This window comes from Macrotis lagotis, chromosome 4 (assembly GCF_037893015.1).
Source record: "Macrotis lagotis isolate mMagLag1 chromosome 4, bilby.v1.9.chrom.fasta, whole genome shotgun sequence".
Taxonomy (NCBI): Eukaryota; Metazoa; Chordata; class Mammalia; order Peramelemorphia; family Peramelidae; genus Macrotis; species Macrotis lagotis.
In genome coordinates, this window is record NC_133661.1 from 164,901,561 (window position 1) to 164,921,488 (window position 19,928).

Here is a 19,928-nt window from a genome sequence, read left to right on the forward strand (position 1 = left end):
TGACCTCAGGAATATGGCTATATACCTTTCTATCTATTCATAATTAATATTCAGTATCAATTTTTCTTAAGCTTCATAAGCTATTTTATTAATGATTTTTAAAAAATTCTAATTTTAATAATAAAATGTATTTTTCTCAATCCCCCCCTTAATAATATGGTGGGGAGAAGAAAAAAAATCACTTGTAACAAATATGCATAGTCAGAGCAGAAATTTATGCATTTGGCCATGGTCCAAAAATATTTTACTCATTCTTCACCCTGAGTTCTTAAAGTGTAGTGATTTCTATAAACTATATACAAGCAGCTCATTAAGAGCATATAAAATAATAGAATCTAGTATGGGAGATGTTTAAAATTTTAGGTGGTTTTAAGAACCATTGTCTTTCCATTTAAGTCATATTCCTGGCTATGCTTTTTCCTTCCTTCATTACAGAGAAATCAACCATTTCTTTCTAGTTCCATCAGTTTCTACTTATTTCCCAGATCTTTTCTTCCCTGGCAACTCTTTAAAAACTAGCTTTGACTATTGAATTATTCCTATTATCATTTTGTAATTATCAGTTAATTATTATAATTCATAATAATAATTATTAGGCAACACTTATATATCTCTTTAAGGTTTGTAAGTAGTTTATACATCATCTTATTTGAATGTTTTTCCTAACCCTATATTGTGAATTCTCTCTGTAGCTATCCCAGAGACAAGATAGGGAATAATTTTGCTCTTCATGAAGATTAAAAAAAAATCAGAAAATTCCCCTTGTATGCTAATATAAAAGTAATTTTATCCCTCAAGATGTCAGTATAAGTCTTTGCACTTCTAGAAAGTGAATAGTAGTGCTTTTTTGGTCAGTTGCCTATTTGGTCAAGATGCTGACAACTGATTTAAAGTGACAAAATAAGGAACATATTTATTTTCTTTTTATTTTCAGTTCCAAATTCTCTCCTTCTCTCTACCCCTTCTTTCATCGATAGTGAAGAAAAGAAACACAATAAATTTTGAAGCATAGTTTGAATGTCTGTATTGCTTGGTAATGTAAATGTGTGTGTGTGTGTGTGTGTGTGTGTGTGTGTGTGTGTGTGTGTGTGTGTGTGAGAGAGAGAGAGAGAGAGAGAGAGAGAGAGAGAGAGAGAGAGAGAGAGAGAGTAGTGTGTGGGCTTTCTTAGAGATTTATATCTAAATTGAATATCGTTAAAAAATTAATATATGCATTTCATAAAATATGTTGAACCATGTCCATTAATCCTTCACTTGAAAGATTCAGCTTCCATTTTCTGACTAATGCTGTTTCATGAGCATTCTACTACCACATCCACTTCCCTTGCCTCTGAACTTACTTGGTCTGCAAAATCATTTGCTACAGTCAGGTATTTAGCTGGATATGTTGCAAAAATCTGTGCTGTTGCATTTTCTCCGGTGACAATCAGTTTTCCCTCAGCAAATGACATAATTGCATCTATAAAAAAAAAAGTCCTTGTTTATTAGTGTCTTTTGGGGAGCATCATTAAAAGGAAAAAACCAGGACATAGAACAACATATTGCTTAAACATTGAAAAGAGACTTGTTGCTGCCTTAGATTTTTCCCAGTTTTGGAAGATGATGGTTATCAAAATGACAAATCACAGAGTGGTTCTGGAGCTATCCAGGATCATCACCAAGATTTTGGTTAGCAACAGGGAGGGGCACAGAAAGCCCATATCTACTTCAGATGGACTATTCTGAACCTGAGGCAAGGGGGATCTTGGAACCAAACAAATTTTCCTCTGGAATTTCAAAAATTGTCTTCTAAGCAAGATATGGATTTCTGTGTATAGTTAGTGGTAAACCGGAAGTTATGTCTCCTCTAATTTCAAATCCAATGGGTAGTTTTTTTTTTCCCTATTCTACCATGTTACCTCTTCACGGAGTAAGAAAAGTAGTGAATGTTTTTGGCTAGTAGCAGAGCCTAGCCCACATTTCAGATCTGGCTTATTTTTCAGTTCTCCTGTTGAAGATTATACCTTTGAGTGGTGAGACTGAATTTTAAATTCCAGTATTTTCCCATTCCAAAATCCCATTTTCATCAGGGAAATGCATGCTGGGTTTGAATTTAGAAGATTTGAGTTCAAATCCCAACTCTGTCATTAAGTGAGTGACCCCAATCAACTCATTTTGCCAGTATTTTTTAGCCCTAAATTTATGATTTAGGAAACCTTTTCCCAAAACCTCCCCATCCCCTTAATTCTAGTGCCTTCCCTCTGTTAATTATCTCCAATTTAGCATATATATATATATATATATATATATATATATATATATATATGTAACTTTTTTGTAGAAAAATTATTTTTATGTTATCTTCTCTTAGATTATAAACTTCTTGCAAGGAAAGACTGCTTCTACTTTTATGTGTATCTTAAGGGCTTACTATAGTATAATGTGAATAAATATTGACTGATCCCATGAACTATGTCCTATGATTAGTTGCTACCATCTCCTAAACAGGGAAGTAAGGGAAGGCAGAGGAAAGGCAGTCAGGACATCTACCTCACTTAAGGAGGCATGTGTGTGTTACCTTTATTAGGCTCATACAGTACAAATCCTAACTTGATATTGTTCCTACCTTCCTTGTCATGGATGCTACCACAGGTCAATACTTTCATTGGGGACACTGAGATATATAACTGATTCTCACATTGGAATGAATTTGAAGACTGTCTTAGGATCCAATTTCATTTACTCAAAATATTAGTACTTGAAGGTTCTTTAGAAGTTATTGTCAGCAATACTAACAAATCTTATGGAGAGAACTGAGGGTCTGTGCCAGAGAAGGGGGAAGCTTTTCATTCCTTCATTGTTCTGCTGTCTTTCTCTTTTCCTTCTGAGTCTTCTTCCCAAAAGCCATTTAAATTACTGGGTTCCACAGGCTCACTTTCTCTTCCCCAACCAAATGAGAGAAAACAATGGAAATAGAAACTCCTGAAAAATGTCACTGCTCTATTGACATTTTCCCCCCTCACATATTGCTTCTTTTACTATCATTCTTCTTCTTTATCTTTAATACAGCATTAAGTTCTTTTAGGGACTTAATAAATTTGGTCTAATAATGATAGTGTTCCATTCTTCTTGGACTCTCCTATCTTCAGAGGAGTGAAACAGACTGCTATGTTATGTGAGTTCTCCCACTAGCTATCTCCTTATTCTTGCTGCAATCTTCAAAATAATTTAAATTCAAAGTTTAGTCACTTTCCCTCATCTTCCCAACCCAAGTGGCCAACTCACCATGGTAAATTCCAAAGAGGGCTGCAGCCCCTAGAAAAGCTCCCAGGAACTGTGCCCCCACATAGAAAGGTAATTTGAACCATTTCATCCGTCCATAGAGACACATAGTAAAGGACACTGCTGGATTAATGTGACCACCTGTATGGAATATCAAATAAAGGAGTGTGAGTCATGAGAGGGAGGGTCAGAATAATAAGAAAAATGATCAAAAATTAACTAACTAGGTAGTAGAAATAAAAATAGTACCAAACTTTAAACTTTCCTAATGTAATTCTCAAAGTGGGTAATCCATTAGATTTAGTCTACAGAACAAAAACCCCAGAGTGAGAAAATGCCACTTTTAGGTCATCAGAAATTATCATGATGGGGGGGTGAGGGGGAAGAAAGGTCAGTGTATATATTAGATTGAAACCAAAATCCAGCAATTTCCAAACCATTACAAGCATAATCAAAGTCTTTACCTTGAGATGGTGAAGAGAGGACACTTGCAGTGAATTATTCCTTAAAAACAATATCATGTATGGTATGGCATATTTCCTGTAGCATATGAAAAATTTGTCCTCTACTCTACCCAGATATGTTTTCCTTACAGTAAAAAAAAAAAATCATCAAGACTTTATTTTGACCTCTGACTAGTTCCTGTCTTATAGTGATCTTATCATTAGAACCCTCTATTTTCTTAACTGTACAGAAAAATAGCAAGAATCATCTTTGCGGGGCAGCTAGGTGGCACAGTGGATAGAGCACTGGCCCTGGAGTCAGGAGCACCTGAGTTCAAATCTGGCCTCAGACACTTAATAATTACCTAGCTGTGTGGCCTTGGTCAAGTCACTTAACCCCATTGCCTTGCAAAAACTAAAAAAAAAATTATCTTTGTGCTTATGGGACTCATTTTTCTTTTGAAGACTCATTTTCCCTGGGGAACATAATCCATATTTAGAAGTTATTTCAGTTTGGAGAATTTTGCTAAGTATTCATTCAGCATATAGGAGAAAACCAAAAAGAAAAAAAATTAAAGACCATAGGAAGATGAGAAAGTAGGAACTATATACTCAAAAGAATGATTGTTAAATTACTGGGTTTAAATGTGATCCATTGTACATGTGGACAAAGTTAAAAATAGAAAGTAATTAAAGATGGAATAATTTCATATATATATATTGTATATGAATATATAAGAGAGATCTCACAACTAGAATTAAAAGGTATCTTGTGAAATTTAAATGAGGGGCAAATAAAAAGAAGCACACTTTAAACAAAGAGTGGCAAATGTATTCTCTGAAGAGTCAGAAATATGAACTAAGTTAAAGAATACTTTATTTTTTAATTAAAATTTTTTTGTATTTTACAATTTTTCCCCAATCTTGCTTCCCTCCCCACCCCCATAGAAGGTAGTCTGATATTATATGTTTTATATTGTTTCCATGTTATACATTGATCAAAATTGAATGTGTTGAGAGAAAAATCATATCCATAAGAAAAAAATAAAATATAAAAGATAGCAAAATTACATAATACATAATATAACTTTTTTTTTCAAAGTGAAGGTAATAGTCTTTGGTCTTTGTTTAAACTCCACAATTCTTTTGTTGGATACAGATGGTATTCTCCATTGTAGAGACCCTAAAATTGTTCCTGATTATTACACAGATGAACTGAGCAGATCCATTAAGGTTGATCACCAACCCTATGTTGCTGTTAGGGTGTATAATGTTCTTATGGTTCTGCTCATCTCACTTAGCATCAGTTCATGCAAGTCTTTCCAGGTTTCTCTGAATTCCTATCCATTCTGGTTTCTAACAATAGTGTTCCATTACATACATATACCACAATTTGTTCAGTCATTCCCCAATTGATGGACATTCCCTCGATTTCCAATTCTTTGCCCTCACAAACAGGGTTGCTGAATATTTTTGTACAAGTGATGTTTTTACCCTTTTTGATGATCTCTTCAGGGTATATATCTAGTTTGTTTTTAATGATGTTCTCCATCTCTTCCTTGGGCATAAACTGCTTCCCTTTCCATAGATCTGACAGGTAGGTTATTCCTCAATCTCCTATCACTTATAATATTATCTTTTATGTCTAAATCCTGTACCTGTTTTGATCTTATCTTGGTATAGAGTATGAGATGTTGGTTTGATCCAAATTTCTGCCATACTAACTTCCAATTTCCCAAAAGTTTTTATCGAACAGAGAGTTTTTATCCCAGAAGCTGAACTCTTTGGGTATATCAAACAGCAGATTACTACAATTTCCTCTTATCTCTTCTGCACCTAGTCTATTCCACTAATCCACCACTCTATTTCTTAGCCAGTATCAGACAATTTTAATGACTGATGCTTTATACTATAATTTTAGATCTGGTAAGGTTAAACCACCTTCCTTTGCACTTTTTTTTCATTAACTCCCTAGATATTCTTGACTTTTTGTTTCTTACAATTTTTTCTAGCTCATTAAAGTAATTTTTTGGAAGTTTGATTGGTAAGGTACTAAATACATAGAATAATTTAGGTAGAATTGTCATTTTTATTATATTAGCTTGGCCTATCTGTGAGCAGTTCACATTTGCCCAGTTATTTAAATCTGATTTTTATTTGTGTGCGAAGTGTTTTGTAGTTGTTTTCATAGAGTTTCTGAGACTATCTTGGCAGGTAGACTCCCAAATATTTTATATTGTCTGAAGTTACTTTAAATGGAATTTCTCTTTCTAGTTCTTGCTGCTGTAGTTTGCTATATAGAAATGCTGAGGATATGAGTATTTGTTTTATATCCTGTGATTTTGCTTAAGTTGATAATTGTTTCCTAAAGATTTTTAGATGATTTTTTGTGATTCTCTAGATTTACCATCTTGTTATCTGCAAAGAGTGAGAGTTTTGTCTCTTCCTTCCCAATTCTAATTCCTTCAATTTCTTTTTCTTCTCTTATTGCTGAAGCTAACATTTCTAACACAATATTGAATGACCCTGGCTTATCCCCATTGCATATAATGCTTGTTGATGGTTTCAGATAGATACCACTTATTATTCTAAGGAACAATCCATTTATTCCTATGTTCTCTAGTGGTTTTTTTTTAGGTTTTTTGCAAGGCAAATGGGGCCAAGTGGCTTGCCCCAAGGCCACACAGCTAGGCAATTATTAAGTGTCTGAGACTGGATTTGAACCCAGGTACTCCTGACTCCAGAGCCTGTGCCTTATCCACTGTGCCACCTAGCTGCCCCTCTCTAGTGTTTTTAATAGGAATGGGTGCTACATTTTGTCAAAGGCTTTTTCAGCACCTATTAAGATAATCATATGAACAGTTTTCCTCATATTGAGCCAACCCTGCATTCCTGGGATAATCCTGCTTGGTCTTAGTGTATATTATCCTAGTGATAACTTGCTCTTAAAAAATAGTTTAGATAAATTCATTAGTGACATTCATAATGGGGTATTCAGGGAAGCTAAGGTTATTTCATCTCTTGAAGATTACATTGAAGGTTCTTGCTAATACCTAGATACTATAATTCTAAGATCTAGAGAATGAAGGGAACTTTGAGAGCATTGAACCCAAACCCTTTATTTTTTCCAGATGAAGAAATTGGGCTTTGGAGAGATAATGTTGATCATATAATGAGTAGCAAAGCCCTGATCCAAACTCCTCTGACTCTGAATCCAGTTCTTTTTCCCATTACTAGACTAACACCATACACTTTAGTGGGAAAGTCCATTGGATTTGAAGTCAGAGGATTGAGACCAAGTTTCAACTCTTCTACTTTCTATCTTTGTAATCTTGGGTAAGTCATATAAAATCTCTATGTCTTAGTTACCTATCAGCAAAATGAAAGAAGATGGACTCAAAGTTCCCTTCCAATTCAAAATTCATGATTTTATGTATCTGTCCATTGGTATCACCTTCACAGATTGACTTTTTTAGCTGTTTGGATTCAGGATCTAATCTAGTATTATTTCTCTATTCTATGTTATTAATCTCACACTGGAAACTTGGAAATGCTTAGCATTGGTAAATTGGCTACACAGTAATTAATAATTAAAGGAATATCTCTAGTTACTTTGGGAAAGGGATGCCACCCCAGAGGATTACAAAAGGACAAGAAAACATTACATACTTCCTGCTTTTCTACAAAATACTGATCAAAAGCAGCTCACTTTCACCTGCCAATGATTTTGGAAATGGACTTTGTATATTTTTACATATTTACTGGCATTACATTATCCCCTTGTGTCCCCAAACACTTAGAAGACCTCAGGAATAGAAAAACAAATAGTGGAATCATCTGTGTCTTCCTCTTCCAGGTATTATTATTACCTCCAAACCCTAAGCTCATGTTATCTCTTTTTTTCCATTTCTGGATCTGTTCATCAATCAAGAAGAGAAGATGGATTATAATTGGGTCAGAAAGATTGTTGCTCATTGCCATCTGAGTTGTTGGCACCTTTCCTTTCACAGAAGATCTGGGTGAAGAGCCAAGAAAACCACAGGATGAAAGGACTTGAGCATTATGTTGGTGGCCATCCTTTCTTCCTAAACCAAGACCAGAGAAAGGGGAATGATGTCTCCTTTTTCCTGACCTAGATTGGGTATTGGGAGAGAGATCTGCCTTGGAGAGTTGACCATTTTCATTTGGACAACTAGAAGAAATAACAAGTGGATTCTTGAATAACTCTAGGGTATGTCTCCCTGGAATTACCACAAAGGTTCAAATTCTAATATTTTGTATCAACTAAAAGCAGTAATTTAATATACATTATTCTCAAACACAAATTTCTGAAACCTTGTAAATACAATTGAACTCCATTTATAGTGAGAAAAATGCCTTGGATAAAGAATAAGGGGTTGGGGCAGCTAGGTGATGCAGTAGATAGAGCTTCAGTCCTGGAGTCAGGAGGATCTGAGTTCAAATCTAACCTCAAAAACTTAAAACCTAGCTGTGTGACTTTGGGCAAATCACTTAACCCCATTGCCTTGCCAATAAAAAACAAAAACCAAAACAAAGAAAAAGTAGTGCCAGGAGGTAGAAGAGTGGTTCAGAAAGGGAGGTGGAAACTCATAAACTAGAAGGCCCCAACTATTCATTCTTATCATTCTCTTTTATTCTGCTTAGTAGAAACTCTAGAGAACAATAGCTAACAATATATTTATTTTAAAGTTTGCAAAGCAATTTGCATGTGTTATCTCATTTGACCCTCACAACAACCCTATGAAGTAGGTTGCTATCATTATCCTCATTTTACTCATAAAGAACATGAGGTGGATAGAAATTAAGGGACTTGCTCATTCATGGTCACATAGCTAGTAGGTGTCTAAGTCAGGATTCAAACTCAGTAATCCTGTCTTCAAGTCCAAAACTTCATTTGTAATACCACCCAGCTGTCCTGGTTACCCTTTGCTGCTGCTATTAATAAGGGTCAGGTGATCAGAGGCCCAGAGTGGCCAAAGGGCATTAAAAATGCTTTTCAATTCAAAATCTCTTTTCAAAACATCTTTTAAATTTTTTTTAAAAGTCTACTAATTGGAATTCTTATGGATTTAAAAAAAGATATAGTTTTTAAAAACAAATATCCCTCCCAGAGTTCATTCTTTTTGTCATTTTATACCAAATTTTTTAATCAAATTACCAAAATACATGAGAATTGTAGAAAGTAAGTTTGCTAAAGATGTGATGGAGATAGGGAATAGACATGAGAAAAGTCTTATGGGGAGGAGGAAAGAGAATTGGCAGTTATGGACCAGGAATTTCTTTTATAGGAAGGTTAGAGAGTTTTAAAAAATCAAAAAGTAGAATTAGAATACTGAATGTCTGGTAGGGAAAGAAAAACCATGCCATGAAAGATGGAGATAAAAAGATGAGAAGGAACCAATTCCCCTAATTTTTCAATTTTTTTCTAGAATCCTGATGGTCACTGAAAATTATCCACAACGTCTTTATCATCTTGCCCCATGAATCATGTTTGAAGGAAATGTGTGAGTTAAAGTACTGATCACACTCTTTAGTGTAATTCTATCCCAGAAAATTTACCATGGACTTCTAGTGTCCCAGGATTGAAGAGTTCCAAGGATCTGAGAGATGTAGTTCCATGTCTAGTGAATTACTTTACTAGCTTGCCCAGACCCAAGAGACCCTCAGGGAATTACAATCAATCCCTCTTTAGCATCCACACAGCAAAACTCATTACTAGACAAGATGCTTTACTAGTGCTGATCCTCTGGGATAAGTGAATCTGTCCTTAAACCCCTCTTACAGTGGGGAGAGTTTATTCAACATGATCCAGTAGTCATAGAAAACAATTTACAGCTCATAAACAGAGCCAAAGTTAGAGGGCCTTTTCTGCATTGCTCTATCTAGTTGAGCCATCCTTTTACAAACTCCAACAAAGAGAGGAAAATTCTTTCTTTATAGAAGTAAAGAGTAAGAAAAAGTTTGGAATATCAGGGAGCCTCTAGTAAGTACTGAAATAGCTCCATGTTTGCAGTACTTTGAGACCAACCTGATTGGATATAAATATATATATATATATATATATATATATTTATATATATATATATTTATATATATATATATATATATATGTGTGTGTGTGTGTGTGTGTGTGTGTGTGTGTGGTTACACAGACACACACACACATACATGCATACATATATATGCACCATTTTAATTCAGATTGGCAATCAGGAACCCTGGAAGTTATGTCAAGAATCTAGTCAGTCAACAAGCCCTTATTAAGTGCTTGCTATGTGGCAGACACTGAACAATAGCTCTAGGTGTCCTAGAGGGTCAAGTTCAAATTCAGTCAGATGGGCTTTGAATTCAGTTTAGCTCAACATTTGTGAACACCAGTTATATGCAGTATACTATGCTTGATGGTAAGGAAATAAAGATGAAACAACATATAATCCTAATAATCGAGAAGTATAATATCTAGTAGGGAGATATAATAATATAAAATACAATAATCAACTAGAGAACACTGGACCTAGAATCAGAGATCTGAGTACAAATTCAGTCTCAGATACTAACTTTCCCCTTCTGTAAAATGGAAATAATAATAACATATAGATGGTGCAGTGGATAGATCTTCCTGAATTCAAATATGTCCTCAGACACTTACTAGCTCTGTGACCCTGAGCAAGTCATGTCATCCTGTTTGCCTCAGTACCTTATTTGTTAAATAAAGTAGAAAAGAACATGGCGAACCACTTCAGTATCTTTGCCAAGAAAACCCAAAATGGGTTCACAAAGAGCTGGACATGACTAAAATGACTACATAACAAATAACATCTATCTTCCAGCTTGTTGTGAGGATCAAATGAGATGATTGCTGAGCACAGAACCTGGTTCATGGGGAAACATGTTAACTGTTATTATGCTAAAATATTCTTGTTTTTCCATAGCCATGTGGAGGAGATAGCAGCAGTTGGAGATGAATAACATGAGAAAAGGTGCTACTTACCAGAGATGCCTCCTGCCACATAAACGGCCATTGAAACAGCTAATGAAAAGCCAACATTTATAGTTACAACTCCACCTGCAGCCCCTCGGCTGAGAACAGTTTGGGCTACAGAACCACATCCAAGTACCTGGAGAGAAAAAGAAAATAAGTAAACTAGATTGGTTGTGTTAGAGTAAAAGGCAAATGAAATATTCACTGAAAATACTTACAGGGACATCTTTTGTAATAGCAATGTACCCTAAACAAAGTATGATGCCAATTGATTGGGGGAAAAGTAAGAAATTTTGTAAAATAAATGTAATGAACCATTACTATGTTATAAGAAATAAAAAACTGGAAATATCTTTAGAAGACTTGTATGAGGGAGGCTAGGTGGCAGTGGATAGAGCACTGGTCCTGGAGTCAGGAGTACCTGAGTTCAAATTCGGCCTCACACACTTAATTACCTAGCTGTGTGGCCTTGGGCAAGCCACTTAACCCCATTGCCATGCAAAAAAAAAAAAAAAAAGAAAGAAAGAAAACCCTAAAAAAAAAAGGACTTGCATGCATTGATGCAAATTGTAAGCAGAAAAGTAAGCAGAAGCAGAAAAATAGTATACATGATAACTGTAATAATGTAAATGAAAAGAACCACATAAAATAAAATAAAAACCAAACACAATATAATTACAATGAGCAACTTGGCTGCAGAGGACTTTGAGAATTGTCTCTCTCTTCTTTGCAGTGAGACCCTAGCTATGGGATATTGCATATACTCTTGGACTTGGTTGATATGTTCCTTAGTTTTGTCAAACTGCTTTTTTTATGCATTTTTAAATCTTTGTTCAAATAAATGGTATGGTCAAGAGAATAGAGGGGGAATATAGTGGCAAACAAAGACAAAGAACTGATAAACAGATGTATAGAATGACTTTACATACATTATATATGCATATACACATATATGTGTCTAATGACAGCCATCTCTAGGGTGGGGGAAAAAGGAAAGAAAAAAGAAAAAGAAATTACATGATAACTTTATTATATACTTGAAAAGAATAGCATATTATACATAATAGATCTGCAATTTCATGTGCAATCATTTTTCTATCCTATTATGTTATGAAAATGTCTGTTTTATTTAAGTTCATATTTTAAAAATTTCAAAATTTAAATAATTTAAATTTGCAATAATTAATATAAATTATAAAAAAAAAGAAAATGAAGGTGATATAAAAAATGATTTAAGTAATTTTTTTAAAGACTCAGGCCCTACCTTCTAGGTGCTTCACAAATTGTTGTTCAGTGTCTGACTCTTCATGATCCCATTTGGGGTTTTCTTGGCAAAGATACTAGAGTGGTTTTTCATTTCTTTCTCTATCTCATTTTACAGATAAAGAAATTGGGGTAAACAGGGTTAAATGACTTGCCAGGGTCACACAGCTAGGAAGTGTCTAAGGCCAGATTGGACCTCCAAGAAGATGAGTTTTCTTGACTCCAGACCTGGTGTTCTTTTCCTGCACCACCGAGCTTTCCGTGATCACCAAATAAACCAGCAAGCTTTTATTAAGTACTTAATGATCAGCCAAACACTGTACTAAGTGCCGAGATACAAAAACAGCAGTAACTTTCTGTCCTGGCCTTTTAGAAGAACACAGTGTAATATGGATACAATAGATAAATAGCAGTGGACCCATACAACATATGAAGGGTACATTGATCCAGAGATCAGTCTGACAAGAAAAAAGATCACACAGACACCAATACAACTGTGTAAAGAAGGGTCCAGAAAACAATTCATGGAGAAGAATGACAAGTTATTGTCCAACAAATGTGATCAGAAAGAAATTAACTTGATATCACCAAATGGATTTTGAGAATTGTTTGGAAGAAAGAAGAGAAGCAGTGGAGGATGGCAGAAGGAAAAAGAGTTCACATGGAAGTTTTGGCTTGAGAGACACTAATTAGAAGCTGGTGTATAATGGAAATGAATGTGAGTCAATCTGTCCTGGTAGGTGAGAGAAATGAGGGAGTATGGAGACAGCCTAAATTAAGTATTCAAAATGAGGTGGAGCTCTGCCCCAAGATTTCCTTCTAATTGATGAAGGTCCAAAATTTTGATTTTGTAATATGTGATTCATTTCTTACAAAGGGACTCCTCCTAGAAATGTCTTTCATTCTGAGTTGGAGAAGTTTCCTAATTTAAGGGACAATAGGAAGGAGGACCAATCTCCCTACAAAATGAGTCATTTCCTTTTCTTCTTTTTAAACCAAATTTGTGTTTTTACTAGTAGAACTCCTAGGGAGGACCTTTATTCATGCCACTGGTGACCTGCACCCTCTGGTCTTACAGAGTTACCCCCAGACATTGAGATGTTAAGTGACTTGTTTTAGGACACATAAGTAGTATATATGTCAGACAATCCAAACCTGAGTTCAAGCCAGGGACAGAGAATATTGTTAGACCTTGAGAAATTCAGTAGAAATAATTCTCCCATCCTATTCCTTGATAAGACTTTATCACATCCCTGAGGAAGGAAAGAAATTGCAGCACAGGGAATTTTAAGTAAATTTTGCATCTCTATTTGTCCAGGAGTTTAATGACCATGATAAGTATTCCTGTTTATTCCATTCTCCTTGAAATAAATTATATACTTTTTGCTCTGGAGCTTTTACTATGTGTGTGCACTGTCTCCCCCAATAAATCTATAAACTCTGCACACAACAGTTCAATAAATATCTGTTCCGTGAATGTCTAATATAATAATCAGTGTACAGTAATCTAAACTTGACAATGAGTATTTTGGAAGGTAGACTCAAGATTGAAAATGACTTAGAAAGATTGAAAAAATTAGAAATTTCCAAAACACTCATTAAAGAAGAAAATTTATAGTATTTAAAAATACCACACAAATACAAGACTAGAAATAACAACTCAAACTCATACAATGTAAGATCTGAAATAAGAAATTATAGTTCCTCACTGCTACCATAATGACTACAGAAATCTAAACAAAATGAATTCCAAAATGTATTCAATACTGTGTAATTATTCTGACAAATCTTGGCCTCAGAAAAAGAGTACCTTACTCTTTTCATCAGAGAAAAGGGGTACTATTTGTAAGGAATGTTGCATACACTATCAGAGCCACTGGACCTTTGGCTTTGCTTCTTTGTTTTTGTTTATTATTAGAGAATGCTCATTTTTTAGGAGGAAAGGAGTCAGAGTGGGGAGTATCCAGAAATGACTACAAGATAAAAACAGAAGACATGAATAAAACCTGGAAAAGTATCTTTAAAAGACTCATAGTCATGGGACATCCTCCATTTCTTTCAAGAATCAACCACAAATACATTTAAATTGTAGTAAGAAAAATGAGGTAAAAAGAAATTTCTGACAATGGTGATTACTAATCACCATTAGTCAGTGAGGGACTTTGCAGAAGAGTTTTCTTTAAATATTTTAGAGTCATTATATTTGGAGCAGTTAGGAATCTTAGAAATAATTTAATCTATACCTCTCATGTGACAGCCCAGAGAGGTTCACTAATTTGTTCAAGATCACACAACATAAATGGAAATCAAATCCAAGTCCTTGGAATCCAAATAAATCTCGTTCTGTACCATACTGCTTTCTCTCTCTAAAGATCTTTAAATATTAGAATAGATTCTTATCTATATGGGATGGTTTAGGGGCACTACCTAAAATCAGAGGAATGGATTGTGAAAGCCTTCTAGCCCAAGATTCTAAGATGTATTGACTTTTCAGAATACTGGTTTTTAGAGAGAAGTAGGAAGACTAGTTATCTCTGGAGAAGGCATACTGTTTGTCCATCATTTTCACATGCCTAGATTCAAATTCAACTGCCTACCATCTAATGAATTTAAAATAAAACAACACCCTTTTCACTTTTCTGGTAAGCCATTGTGATCATTTCATATCTTCTTACTTTTTGGAAGATTTGCCCTTATTTGTGTATGGGCCCCCCTATCTATTGCAATAATTCAAAACTAAGTTCATGCTTTTGGTTAAATCTAATTCTAAACTCAATGGCAATTTGGCAGTGTTTCCTTGAAAGAGCAGACATGAAAAGGTTATTAGTAAGAGGAATGGAGAAGAAGTATGGCTGTATTATGAAAATCACAGAACACGAAGGGTCCTCAGAGACCATCAAGTCCTATTCTCAATTTTACTGGTGAAGAAACTAAGACCCAGTCAAGATCATTTGGGATTTGAACCCATGTCTTTTGACTTCAGATACTATCCCTGCCCAGTAAGAGGTTATATTCCTTTAAAGATGATATTGACTCGGACAAACCACTGTCGGGTCACTAAATAATGATAATACACAAAAGATATGATGTCATTAGTGCAGAAGTCCCATGGGGGGGGGGCATTCTGGCTTTTATCATTTCTAATGCTCATGTACTAGAGAGTTTTAAATCATCTTATTAGTTGAACAAGGTCTTTTCCCAGTCAAATTCCATTGTGATTAATGCTGCCCTCCCAAGTTCTAGATGCTAAAATGCCTTTTGTCCTTTACTAGGAAGGACAAACCATATGGTGAGCAACTGAGAAGAAACAAGAAGAGAGCTAAATTCTGTTCTAATTGAACACTACTACTTTGCAAGACAGGTGAGATTTTCCAAAGCTCTATTAAATTTAAAATTTTTAATTACAGCCCTGAAATTAGTTATATTCCCCTAAAAGCTGATTCCACTTATTTCTTTCCTTATCTGATTTTCTCCCATCCTATCCACATATATCTTACCAGGAAGTCAGACCTTGAGCATGTTCATTGATGATGTTATTTTCAGCGATTTAATTTCAGCCTTTTCTTCCCCAACTAGAGAAGCATAGGATTGGCTCTTAGGTCATGCCTGGGCTACTCGAAAGTCTAGAGAGTTTGGAGTCAGAAGTTATCTAAATTTGAATCTTAGTTCCAAACTAAATAAGCCATGGAACTGTTGACCAATTCTCATTTTGCTCATCTATACAATAGTATATACAAGGTTTTTATGAAGTCCAAATGAAGTAATTCATGTAAGAAGTGTTTTTTTGGGTGTTTTTTTGCAAGGCAGTGGGGTTAAGTGACTTGTCCAGAGTTATAGAGCTAAATTAAGTATTAAGTGTCTGAAGTCGAATTTGAACTCAGGTCCTCCTGACTCCAATTTACCATCATTGTTATTTATCATTTATCATTGTTGGGGTTGCTTTTTTTTTTTTTTTTACAAAACCTTGAACACAAACTCCTCACTTCTAATCTTACTTTTAGGCAGTTTGGTGTGGCGAAAAAAGTATTATGATTGAAGTCAATGTACATGAGTTAAAATTCTAGCTTTGCTAATGACTGACTTTCCAGTGTGACACTGTACTTCCCCAAGCCTCAGTTTCCTCATATAATCTTTCAGCTCTAGGTTATGATTTTTTTACCTGTTTGGAAATGTAAAAAGGGACTCCTTGCTTCAAGGGACATAGAGTTTTAGTTCCTTGGGGTTTATGTTGTGTCCCATGGAAACTAGGTGGCACAGTGGATAGGGCATTGGTCTTGGAATCAGGAGGACTAGAGTTCAAATGTGGCCTCAAACACTTGACACTTACTAGCTATGTGACCTTGGGGATTGCCTCTCATCCAGGGCAAATTCATATCTGACTGCTGGACACAGATGGCTCTGGAGGAGAATGTGAGACTGGTGACTTAGCACAGCCCCCCCCCCCACTCAGATCCAGTTCACATGTTTGACATGGCATCACCTCCCTTTTGTCATCACATTCTTCGAGAATAAAGGACAAACATCATCACATCTTCAAGTTTTGTAAAAGCCCAATTTAAGGGCTTCTTCCTCCATCAAACTTTGAATATTTTGGGCTCTCATTGGTCTTTCACTTCTCTCAGCTCTTCTCACACTGTATGCTCCCTTCTCATCCCTGCCAAGGGGTATTAAGTTAAATGAAAATGAATATTTCTTAACAGTGATTATTTCATATGGTTCAGATATTTTGTTGTCATTCAGTCATTTTCCAGCTGTATCTTTGTGACCTTATTTGGGGTTTTCTTGCCAGAGGTACTGGAATGGTTTAATATTTCCTTTTCCAGTTTATTTTACAGATGAGGAAGCTGAGGCAAACAGGGTTAAATGACTTGCCCAAGGTTATACAGCTAGTAAGTATCTGAGGCTGGATCTTAATGCTATCTAAAATATTTTCCAATTATACAAATCTCAGTTTCCCCAAATGTAAAATGATGATTATTGAATTGAATGATTTCTAATTTGCCTTCTAATCTTAACGCTCCATCCTATTCTGCCCTATCCCATCCCATCTCATCCCAATCTATTGTATTTCTAAATTAATTTTGTAATCCTAATTATATTAATATAAAGGCAGAGGCAGATTCATCTTTCTGAGTTCAAATCTGACCTCTAATACTTACTAGCTGTGTTTCCCTGGGCAAGCTACTTCACTCTGTTGCCTCAGTGTCCTCATCTATAATGTGAGCTGGAGAAGGAAATGACAAAACAATCCAGTACCATTGCCAAGAAAACCCCAAATGGAATCACAAAGAATCAGAGACAACTGAAAAACAATTATATTGTGACTCTTTAAGGTCAAGGCCAGTTCTCATACTGTTTTTAAGCCCCTACAACTATTCACTCCTGACCCCTAAATAAACACATCTGTGAGCCTCTATTAAGGGTCAACATGTGTTGGATCTATATTCAGGAAGACCCAAGTTCAACTCCTGACTTGGACACTTTAATTATAACAGGTCATGGGACCTTTCTGAGCCTTACTTTCTCATTTCCTAAATAAGGGGGTTGGACCAGATGATCTTAGGTACCTTCTAGCTATATGTCTATGATCCTATAGAGATGCCATAGAGAATTCTTATGAGAACTAAATCAGGGCAGCCTGGCGGTGTAGTGGATAAAACTTGGGAAACTTGGTCAGGACAACTCATCTCCCTGACTTCAAATCTGGCCTCAGACATTTCCTAGCTGTGAGATCCTGGGCAAGTCACATCCCTATTTGCCTCAGTTTACCCTTCTATAAAATGAGTTGGAGAAGGAAATGGCAAACCATTTCAGTATCTCTGCCCAGAAAACCCCAAAGGGGTTATGAAGAGTCAGACATGACTGAGCAACAACAAAATGTATTTACCAAGACCCTTTCAAAGCATTCAAAATAGGAACTATTATTACTGTTTTTGACATTCCCCAGGTCTACAACATTCCTTCTTGTTCCCCCCCTCCCAATATCTAATCCTTATCTATTAAAAACCACTTCAATGCTCCACTGCCAGCTCCTTTATGGAACTTTGCTAGTTTCCCTTGTTTAGAAGTGTTTCCTTCCTCCTTTAAAGTTCGGTATTCCTCCTGTATGAACTTAGCATATTCTATTTTGTGCTGCTGTGACTTTCACCAGTTAAGCAGAGAGGAGGGGGAATAACTTGCTGGTGGTTACTCATCATCACCCAATTCCCTGATCTTGAAGTAGAATAGTCTGTGGGAAAAACTTCCAAGGAGGAAGCTACCAAGCCTGAGGTATAGTGGAATATCTCCATTATCTTTTTCAGATCCAGGAACTTAGGGAAGCCTTAAGACTGGTTCCTTTCCTCATCATACTTTTGGATTCAGTTCCCTGTGACCTAGGCCAAAGTGGGATTAAATTCTTCTTTATTTGTGAACTCTTCAGGCATCCTGATGGTTCAGTGTAAAGGAAGAAAATTTATCTGGATACAGATTGTTCTAATGGTAACTGATGGGTGGGTACATACACTTTAAGATTTGCAAGCACTTTAGAAAATGACTTCTTAACCTCTTGTTTGTGAATATTTTAAAAAATAATTTTATAACAGTTATTTCTATTTTTTGCATATTAAAACATTGTTCTGAGGTGTCTGTGGGCTTCACCAGATTGCCAAAGGGGTCCATGATGGAAAAAAAATTAAAAACCTCTGTTACAGGAGGAGTTGCTCTGTAACACTCCCCTGTCAATGATATATTTGGAGTAGGCTGAATACAATGCCAATATTTCCTCTAAATCTTACTTGTACAAAACTTGGATTAAGCCTAAAATAGGTATTATTTTTCCTTTCAAAGAGATATCATTTTGGGGATGTGAACTATGTCAAATTAGTTGATTGATGGGTAAGCAGTATGTTATCATTTTCCTATTTCTTATTCACAACAGCAGGTAGAACTTTTCTATTTATCTTAACTTCACCTGGCTTCAGACGTTTGTCCTCTCTAACCAACTGAATTAGCAAATAAACCCAAGAGGAGAAAGGTAAATCCATCCTGTTCAGAAGACTTCTCTAAGACTTTTTCAAACCTTCAGGTACTAGCTGCTCTCTTAAATTGACTATGGATAAATCATATCAAGGGAGTGCCAGAATGCTGTTTTTAAAAGCCTCTGCATTGATAAGATAAATGTCAAAATATCCCTGTGTCACTTAAGAAGACTAGGTTGTAAACTCTTCAAAGACAAGGAATGTGCTTACTTTGCTGTTGCTTAAAATGCCCATTTAGTAAAGTTCTAGGCACATAGAAAGAGAGTAAGAAATATTTAGCATAATTGAAGGCAGGATGGTTTACTCTATACTTTATTGAGCACAAAGTCAGTAGAGACCTAAGTCTGAATACCAGTTTAAATATATAATTATGTGAAATTCTGTGACCTCAGAGGCGGCTATTGAGTCCAATTAGCACCTGTAAAGGAATTCTTTCTATAACATCTCAAACAAGATTATTATCTACTTTTTTCTTTAATGGAAGGAGAATGGATTTTCTTCCTAAGGTAGCCAAGTTTCCCTTTTGATTAGCTCTGTTTTTCTTCCTATGGAATGTCAATCTTCCTCTCATTATTTTTAGTTCTGTCCTTTGCAATCGAAGAGGACAAATCTAATGCCCTTTCCAAGTGAAAAGACCCTGCTCATAAAACACCAGCCCTGGAGTCAGGAGTACCTGGGTTCAAATCCCTTCTTAGGCACTTAATAATTACCTAGATGTGTGGTCTTGGGCAAGCCACTTAACCCCATTTGCCTTGCAAAACAAAAAAAAAACTAAAAAGAAAAGACCCTGCTCAAATGCCTTTACTTTAATGTGATTTACCAGACTGTTCAAGTCTACTGGCATCTTGCCTTCTTCTGAACCAACTGCACAGGCTGTCCATAATACTTATTTTGCAATTGATCATCTGTCTTAAGGTAACTTTGGGATTGTTTATCTTG

At 35.6% G+C, this 19,928-nt stretch overlaps 1 protein-coding gene across 1 annotated transcript in view; it reads right to left on the reverse strand.

The window, feature by feature from the left end:
- The window catches only part of LOC141521730 (aquaporin-9-like), a 55,000-nt gene that overhangs the window by 6,311 nt on the left and 28,761 nt on the right, over positions 1-19,928 (reverse strand). Inside the window, exons 2-4 of the mRNA XM_074234576.1 lie at positions 10,717-10,843; positions 3,265-3,402; positions 1,341-1,459 (exon numbers count right to left, since the gene is read on the reverse strand). Coding sequence (XP_074090677.1) covers positions 1,341-1,459; positions 3,265-3,402; positions 10,717-10,843 — 384 coding nt within the window. The remainder of the gene's footprint in view (positions 1-1,340; positions 1,460-3,264; positions 3,403-10,716; positions 10,844-19,928) is intronic.